This window comes from Coregonus clupeaformis, chromosome 18, assembly GCF_020615455.1.
Source record: "Coregonus clupeaformis isolate EN_2021a chromosome 18, ASM2061545v1, whole genome shotgun sequence".
NCBI classification, from domain to species: domain Eukaryota; kingdom Metazoa; phylum Chordata; class Actinopteri; order Salmoniformes; family Salmonidae; genus Coregonus; species Coregonus clupeaformis.
In genome coordinates, this window is record NC_059209.1 from 30,576,349 (window position 1) to 30,586,118 (window position 9,770).

Below are 9,770 nucleotides of genomic sequence, written 5' to 3' on the forward strand. Positions count from 1 at the left end.
GTAGGATGGCCGGGGTGTTAAGCATATCCCAGTTTAGGTCACCAAGCAGTACGAACTCTGAGGATAGATGGGGGGCAATCAATTCACATATGGTGTCCAGGGCACAGCTGGTGGCTGAGGGGGGTCTGTAGCAAGCGGCAACAGTGAGAGACTTATTTCTGGAAAGGTGGATTTTTAGAAGTAGGAGCTCAAACTATTTGGGCACAGACCTGGATAGTATGATAGAGCTCTGCAGGCTATCTCTACAGTAGATTGCAACTCCACCCCCTTTTGCAGTTCTATCTAGATGTAAAATGTTGTAGTTGGGGATGGACATTTCTGAATTTTTGGTGGCCTTCCTAAGCCAGGATTCAGACACTGCTAGAACATCAGGGTTGGCGGAGTGTGTTAACGCAGTGAATAACTCAAACTTAGGGAGGAGGCTTCTGATGTTAACATGCAAAAAAAATAAAAAATAGGCCATGCACCCCCCCCACACAGAAGTCCTGTGCTGAAAAAAGAAACGAAAATTACTGTGTAGGAGGAGGACTATGATTTTAGGTCCTTTCTAAGATGTAAGGGTTTAACAGGAACAATAAAGCCTTGTGACGTGTGAAGTGTAGTGAAGTGAACCAGGAGCGTCAGGGCCCCAGTGTATGTCCCAAATAGCAGTCTTTTCCCTATATTGTGCATGACTTATTCAGAGCTCTATGTGCCCTGGTCAAAAGTAGTGCTCTATTTACTGTAGGGAATAGGGTGCCATGTGGGACGTATCCTATGAGGAAAGTGCAATGACGCTGTGCCCTTGGCAGAGCAGGGGCCAGGGGGGAGAGGCTGTTGGCTGTGTAGTTTGGAGTATTGCACCCCTCATCAGTGAAGACAGCGGCAGGGGAAGGGTTGTCAGCCTGTCATAGGGTGGTGTGGAGATAGATCAAAGCTCTTACTAGCCCTTATTTATACAGCCTGTAAATGCCCAGTGAAACCTATTACTTGGGAGACACACCTGCTGTAATAGTCCAGCTGTAAAAGTGCTTATAAATGCCGTTCTTCACTCCACTCTGAGACATGCATGCATGTACACAGGCACGTACACACACACAGGCACATACACATGCATGTGCAAGAGCTCTCTCTCTCTGCCAGCCAGCCAGCTAGCCAGCCAGCCAGCCAGCTAGCCAGCCAGGAAGCCAGCAAGCCAGCCAGCAAGCCAGCGAGTACTCAGCACCACTTTGTTGTTGTTTTTCAGTGTTGGTCCCTTCAATTATTCACTGCCTGCTGTTAACAACCACAGCTCCGTGAAGAGACACACTTTAGCACATCTCCTATGAGCTGACAACCTTTTAGCACCAGCTGAAGACCAGCCAGAGACTGTCTAAGGTGTGTTTAAGAGATTGTGTGTGTGTGTGAACGTGTGTGTGTGTGTGTCAGGGTAAAGATAGTTTATCAACCACAGTGTTGTTCATGCGTAGAGGCAAAAAGTGGAGTAACTGCTGTGGTTACCGATCATTGTACCGCTTATTCCCCAACTCTAAACCAGTAAAAGCTTAGAAAATTAAACTTCTCTGCAGTTTGTGCAGGTGTTTGCCTTCATGATCTTTCCCTCCTTTTCTCTCCCTCCCTCCCCCTCCCTCCCTCTCCCTCCCTCTCCAGACCTCTCCCTCCCTCCCTCGCCATCTCCCTCCCTCTCCCTCCCTCTCCAGACCTCTACCTCTCCCTCCCTCCCTCTCCATCTCCCTCCCTCTCCCTCCCTCTCCCTCCCTCTCCAGACCTCTCCCTCTCCCTCCCTCCCTCTCCAGACCTCTCCCTCCCTCTCCATCTCCAGACCTCTCCCTCCCTCTCCCTCCCTCCCTCTCCAGACCTCTCCCTCCCTCCCTCCCTCTCCCTCCATCTCCCTCCCTCTCCATCTCCAGATCTCTCCCTCCATCTCCCTCCCTCCCTCTCCCTCCCTCTCCAGACCTCTCCCTCCCTCTCCATCTCCAGACCTCTCCCTCCCTCTCCCTCACTCTCCAGACCTCTCCCTCCCTCTCCCTCCCTCTCCAGACCTCTCCCTCACTTTCCCTCCCTCTCCCTCCCTCCCTCTGCCTCCCTCTCCAGACATCTCCAGACCTCTCTTTCTCTTTCATGTGTTTCCAACTGTTTGTATTTACAGATTCAGGTGAGTCAGGCAATATAGAAATAATGAAGACACAACTTGATTAGAACTGGATACATTTTTTACTGTGGGAAAGAAAACGCTACTGGTTAGTACCAATGTTGTACAACGTGAAACATACTGTACTGCTTGTGATGTTAGTTCAGTTACAGCAAGGTTTAAGAAATCTGGCTAATCTAAGTGAAAGTACACTACCCAGTCTATTTCCTTTAGTATCCTAGTATCAAAATCACCAGAGACAAACATTATCACTATGATAATTATCATATTAAACAATACTTTTATCAAGACATTTGGAGATTCAACCTGACTAAAGATGTACAGTAGTAATAGTTATCACTGCTAAGATCTCTCTTTGAATTGTAGTATGCTACACAGATCTACTGAAAATGCAATGCACCGGCCCATACATGACTTTGAAGAAAGTTAAGTAAGACAGACAATATGAGATCATTGTGCGCCCCCCTCGTCCCAAAACACAATCCCTTCCCAACATGAGGCGTCAGAGCAATCAGAGCTGCATCAATCAATCATCATATCTCAAATCAGCTTCCCCAACACAGAGTAGAGCACAGAGAGCAGAGAACCAAGCAATGTCTGAGTCCCAAATCACACCCTTTTTATAGGGAATGTTGTGCCATTTGGGATGCATATAATTTCTCTGGATAAAGTGGCAGCAGAGTCAACAGGGGATAAACGCAGCCATTAAAAATAGGATGGAAGTTCATGGAAATGTCTTATTTTCTTATTGGTGATGACAATAATATTTATATTGCTCCTTAGAGAAATGGAAATGGCTGCTTCATTGGCCAGGATGATAAGTCAAACCACGACGAGCAGTCAGTGCTCGCGTTGCTGGGTCTGGCTCCAGTATAATACATTACAGTGACTGCATTTCCTACTGAGTGCACTACTTTTTACTAGAGCTCTATGGGCCCTGGTCAAAAGTAGTGCACTAAATAGGGAATAGGGTGCCATTTGGGACACACTACTAGCTCTCATCTGAATAAGACAAACTTCTCATTCATGTCTCTTTTGTTGCAATTGTAAAGTTTTAATATCTATCCATGCCTGACATCTTAACTACCATCACAAATCACTTGTAGTGTGCCAACTGACAATTATCCAAAAGAGATTGCGATAGCCTTCGTACAGTAATGTACTCTTCTTAGCCTTCCTGGAGTCCATATGCCATTTGGGACACATCCCACATATTATGTGTTTTGCTCCTCCTCTTCCTCTTCTGCTGCCACAGTGGTTTGGAATCATTCTCAAATAGCCTTAGATTATAAATATTCCTAAATCCATGGTATGGATCTCCAGGGTCAAAAACATATTTTATCTCCTGGATATAAACCATATCTTAAAGCAGAACCATACATCATTAAACATGATTTAATTTACTGTAATTCACTGTTCTCAATTAACTGTATTTCATTGTACTCAATTAACTGTATTTCCATTTCCGATTACAATCCTATTTGCATTTAAACAGAGGCATAAAATATTGCCAATTTTATGTAATTTGATACAGTTACAATTAATGTATTGGTACCCTTAAACCTAATCTCTCCCTGGGTTTGCCTTAAAGACAGGTACCAGTGAAGCTCTGAGGAGATGAGGAAGTGGAAAGCCAGTTACTATAGGGTGTCCAAGACCACACACACAGTAGGCTACTGTCTGTGGAGCAAGATACACACATCCTCATCTGCTGTAACACTGTATCTCACATATCAAATATATGTACAGTAACGCTACGCTGTATATTGCCCTGCCTCTCTCTCTATGTCCCTCTCTCTCTCTACTTCAATATCAAAGTCAGTAATGTTGGAGATTGCTGTGCCTTGGGGACAAGTGTCCAGTTGGGACCAAAACAAGGCAAAACACATTTTCTAATAACAGTATAGGAAATGTTACAAAGTCTATTGCTACAGGATATAGGGTTTGTATCCTTGGTGTGTCACACAAATGAACAGTTTTGCAAAGGTACACATCAAACAGAGAAGTGAGTAGATATACAGTACCCCATGTTAAAACTACTTCACCAGTGAGTAAAATACATGGCGTGCATCCCTCATTCTAAGAAGGTCAACAGAGAATTATTAGAAGTGTACACTATGTGCCATCATTACTGAATACAAGCAAAAGCAGTCAAGGAATATAAAGAAAAGGCATCCCTCTATTCTCTCTCTCCGTATTCAGCATGTCCGCTTGGATCCATAAAGAGGAAGAATGTATTATCATCCCACCCTCTGACCACCCCAGCTAAGAGCACACACAGATGCAATTACCACTTCTCACAGTTCAGTGCCACATCCCGCTAGGATTCTGAGAAACACACACTCACAGAGGAGTAGCAAACACATTGCTTATATGCTCTGGTGGAACAGTTTAACGAGGAAATGAGAAAATCATCCTTAAATTGTGTTATTCTGCCACTTGAGCACAAGCAAAGGTTGGAACGTAATCATTACAGGCTCCACAGCACTGCTCTGCGTGTGTATATGACATGTACTGTATCACTGCTGATTTGTATCATAGGCTAGACACAAAGCCCATTAGTTAACACTCAATAGCACAACACACAGGAAGTGGATGACAAGAATACTGAGAGGTTGGTTTGATATCAGAATCCGATATCCCTATGTGCAAAGGTCAAAAGTAGTGACAAACTTCAGAAGTCTTTTTAAACCTCAAATACACTACAAGTTTTCAATTTCCTGCATTGCAGGAAAGTTCTTCTTTAACAGGGTGATCAAATTAAGATCCTACATCTGAAGATATGATTCCTGTCATTTTGGTTTGTGCTATTGCACCTGGGGAATACATCATACAAGCATGAAGAAAAACACATACAGTGCAGAGAGTAAATTAAGCAGCAATACAAGTTAAATATGAGTAAATATGCTGTAGATATAAAGAGAATAATTATTACCATAATCAGTGTGACATGTCATCTAGGCTAGGTCTTGTCCATTTTCCATAAACCTCATGATGACAGTTCTGTTTAGTTAACAGTGTGATGCAGAGAAAGACAGGGGGGTCACAGCATAAGGGTATCAGTCCCTGGGTGGGAACTACAAGAAAGAAAAGCCTGTGTCCATGGTTCAGCAGAGTGTCACTAATACAGGAGCAATGAGTATTAGGGCTCCATTCAATCTGTATCGCTGAAGTTCAGCGCTATAGCACTTCAAATGTAAAGGTCATTTCCGATTGAGCTGACATATGCAGCGTTTGCCGTGAATGCAGTCTCTGCAAACGCGGGAACATTGCCTTTAAATTTCAATCGCGCTATAGCGCTGAACTTCGGCGATACGGATTGAATTGAGCACTTAAGCTACAATTGACCTAGTCTATGAAAAATCTATAAAACGGCCTCCCTCGTTCACACACAAACATGTGCACAGTCAGAAATAAATGGTTTCCCTGACAACCACTGTAAAATCTCAGATTCTATGTGTTGACACAGAGGCTGGGCGGAAAGGATCGGAAGTAGCCAACAGACATCTCCGTCCTATTCTGTCATGACGGTGAGGTGACAGCCTATGCAAGTAATACACGAGGGATATCAGTAACCCTGAGTTATTCAATTCAAACAGTCCATAAGAAATACTAAGACACTTAGTTAAAAATAAAAGCTGTGTTATGTATAGATACTTTGTATTATTGGTATACTCTCTCTTCTATTTGTGGTAGATGTATAGATAATGGAAATCTATTCTCTAAATCTCTGCAAACAACCAGTGCACTTTATTAATACATTTAGATCCTAAGGGAGATCTACGTACTTTTCTGAAGAAAAACAAGCTTTCATCCCTGTACCTCCTAGTTCACACAGCAGCCAGGAATCTGTCGCCATCTCTTCACCCCTTTCACAAAGTCTCTCTTCCCTGCAGCTGCTACATCTCTCTCTATGACTCATTTAATGAAGACTTGCTCGGCTCCCGAGCTCCAAATCTAGCTCTATTTTGTGTCTCTTGACACAGAGACTAAAGGATGATGTCTCCACTTCTCTCTTTTACCTTGTCTCTCCCTAATGGGTTCTCTGTCAGTAGAGGCAATTGGTTGAGACAGTGAAAATGGATGGGGGAAATATACAGTTCACCTCCTGACAGTAGTTGCTACTGCATTTCACTTAATGCCTTCACTTGGTCTGAGGGCAGAGGATTGAAGCCTCCTCAGTGAGTAAAACCACCTGAACCCTGTCGTCCACCTCTTCAACAGAGCGCTCCCGTCCAGGACCTCTCAAGGAAAGCCGTCACCATAGGCTATCGGTGATGAGATACACAGCCAATAGGCTGACAAAGGTCAATGGTGAGCAGTGTCACAAAAGGTCGTCATATTCGAGCATCTTGGAGTGCTGGCGGGTTTTCCACAGGCGGAAGAGACGGAAGTCAAAGTACATCTCAATCATCTCCTTGCCTACAGAGGGAAAAGGGGGGGGGGGGGGATCGAGGGGCACTGGATAAGTACAGTTTAATTTCTCTTCACCTCTCCACTAGCTAATCAGTTTTCGTAAAGGAAAATAATAAATAATAACAATTTTTCTCTACCCCAACTACTCTCAAACATTGATTGAAATATAGTGTTGATTGAAATACAAGTGTTTATGTACTGTTGGGGTTAATTACAAAATGGAGGAGAGACAAGAAAGAGAGAGAGAGCGGTGGAGAGATAGAGGGGTCTTGTGGGTCAATAGAGGAGAGGAAAACACTCAGTGGAGATAATTATACTGAACAAAAATATAAATGCAACATGTAAAGTTTTGGTCCCATGTTTCATGAGCTGAAATAAAAGATCCCAGAAATGTTCCAGACACACAAAAGGCTTATTTCTCTCAAATTTTGAGCACAAATTTGTTTACATCCCTGTTAGTGAACATTTCTCCTTTGCCAAGACAGTCCAACCACCTGACAGGTGTGGCATATCAAGAAGCTGATTAAACAGCATGATCATTACACAGTTGCAACTTGTAAAAAAAAATGTAGAGATTTGTCACACAACACAATGCCACAGATTACTCAAGTTTTGAGGGAGAGTGCAATTGGCATGCTGACTGCAGGAATGTTCACCAGAGCTGTTTCCAGAGAATTGAATGGTAGTCTCTACCATAAGCCGCCTCCAACATCGTTTTAGAGAATTTGGCAGTACGTCCAACCGGCCTCACAACCGCAGACCATGTGTAACCACTCCAGCCCAGGACCTCCACATCAGTGTTCTTCACCTGTGGGATCGTCTGAGACCAGCCACCCAGACAGCTGATGAAACTATAGGTTTGCACAACCTAATAATTTATTCAGTAACTGTCCGAAACTGTCTCAGGGAAGCTCATCTGTGTGCTCGTCGTCCTAACCAAGGTCTTGACCTGACTGCAGTTCGCCGTTGTAACCGACTTTAGTGGGCAAATGCTCACCTTCGATGGCCACTGGCATGTTGGAGAAGTGTGCTCTTCATGGATGAATCCCGGTTTCAACTGTACTGGGCAGATGGCAGACAGTGTGTATGGTGTCGTGTGGGCGAGCGGTTTGCTGATGTCAACGTTGTGAACAGAGTGCCCCATGGTGGCGGAGGGTTTATGGTATGGGCAGGCATAAGCTACGGACAACAAACACAATTGCATTTTATCAAAGGCAATTTCAATGCAGAGAGATACCATGATGAGATCCTGAGGCCCATTGTCGTGCCATTCATCCACCGCCATCACCTCATATTCAGCATGATAATGCACTGCCCCATGTCACAAGGATCTGTACACAATTCCTGGAAGCTGAAAATGTCCCAGTTCTTCCATGGCCTGCAAACTCACCAGACATGTCACCCATTGAGCATTTTTGGGATGCTCTGGATCGACGTGTACGCCAGCTTGTTCCAGTTCCTGCCAATATCCAGCAACTTTGCATAGCCATTGAAGAGGAGTGGGACAACATTCCACAGGCCACAATCAACAGCCTGATCAACTCTATGCGAATGAGATGTGTTGCGCTGCATGAGGCAAATGGTGGTTACACCAGATACTGACTGGTTTTCTGATTCACACCCCTACCTATTTTTAAGGTATCTGTGACCAACAGATACATATCTGTATTCACAGTTATGTAAAATCCATAGATTAGGGCCTAATTTATTTATTTCAATAGACTGATTTCCTTATATGAACTGTAACTCAGTAAAATCGTTGAAATTGTTGCATGTTGCATTTTTTTTGTGTTCAGTGTAGATTGATTGAGAAGTAATTAGCATGACATCAATATGTGTTAGGGAGAAATTATTGATGAGGGGTGCGTTCAGAGCTCAGGAAGATCAGACATGTCTGTCAGCGTGTTTACTAATGTCCCGTTTATCTGAGTCTGCCTTGCTAGGTTTGATGAATGTTCAGTATTTACATCTAGGGAACATAAATGTACTGCACGGCAAAAAGCAGATAATGGAAAATGTGTGTGTGTATGTCTGTGTGTGTCATACACTCACCCTGTGCAGACAGCTCTAGCGGGGATTTGAATTCGATGGCATGAGGTCTCATTAGCCTCTTCAGATTGTGGATTAGCTGTGGAGGAGAACAGTTTACATATCAAAACACCCATCTGGCAAAACAGACAAACCTCTTGAGAGGAGAGAAAAGTGTCTCACTATCTGCTGTAGGGTGGGCTGCAGGTTGTCTCACTATCTGCTGTAGGGTGGGCTGCAGGTTGTCTCACTATCTGCTGTAGGGTGGGCTGCAGGTTGTCTCACTATCTGCTGTAGGGTGGGCTGCAGGTTGTCTCACTATCTGCTGTAGGGTGGGCTGCAGGTTGTCTCACTATCTGCTGTAGGGTGGGCTGCAGGTTGTCCACTATCTGCTGTAGGGTGGGCTGCAGGTTGTCTCACTATCTGCTGTAGGGTGGGCTGCAGGTTGTCTCACTATCTGCTGTAGGGTGGGCTGCAGGTTGTCTCACTATCTGCTGTAGGGTGGGCTGCAGGTTGTCTCACTATCTGCTGTAGGGTGGGCTGCAGGTTGTCTCACTATCTGCTGTAGGGTGGGCTACAGGTTGTCTCACTATCTGCTGTAGGGTGGGCTACAGGTTGTCTCACTATCTGCTCTGGATAAGAGCGTCTGCTAAATGACGTAAATGTAAATGTAAATCTGCTGTAGGGTGGGCTGCAGGGGGGCTGTTGTGTACGAAGAGAGTGGTTATTGCTGGAGAGAGCCTGTCAGAGCACATGACCTTACATCACTCTCTCCCTTCCCTCTCCTCCCCTCTTCCTCCTTTCTCCTGTCCACTTCTTCACTCGCTACCTGCACCTTCCCTTCTCCCCGCTCCTCTGCTCTCTCTCTGCAACTCCTCTCTCCGTGCACCTCCCCTCTCTTCCCCTCCCCTCTCCCTGCACCTCTCCTCCCCTCCCCTCCTCTCGCTCCCTGGGGTCTGGACCAGCTAGTGCCACCACCCCATGATGCCTCGCAACCAATTAACATGTTTTTCCAGGAGCCAGTTTCGTCTTTGCTGACGCCATTCACACAGCAGCAGCAGCATGCTCAGGCACTAAATCAATCTACAGAACCTCTGGGTAGTCTGTGTGTGTATGTCTATGGAAGAGGTCAGGGTTCACAGCCCCTAGTGGGACTCTGAACCTGCTAATGTAACGTGGTGCAGGGTTACTTAAC

The 9,770-nt window shown here is 45.0% G+C and overlaps 1 protein-coding gene across 1 annotated transcript in view; it reads right to left on the reverse strand.

Moving 5' to 3' along the window:
- Positions 1–5,463: 5,463 nt before the first annotated feature.
- Positions 5,464–9,770, reverse strand: part of LOC121557516 (NMDA receptor synaptonuclear signaling and neuronal migration factor-like) — a 56,533-nt gene continuing 52,226 nt past the window's right edge. The window contains exons 15-16 of the mRNA XM_045227006.1: positions 8,600–8,675; positions 5,464–6,553 (exon numbers count right to left, since the gene is read on the reverse strand). Coding sequence (XP_045082941.1) covers positions 6,456–6,553; positions 8,600–8,675 — 174 coding nt within the window. The 3' untranslated portion in view covers positions 5,464–6,455. The remainder of the gene's footprint in view (positions 6,554–8,599; positions 8,676–9,770) is intronic.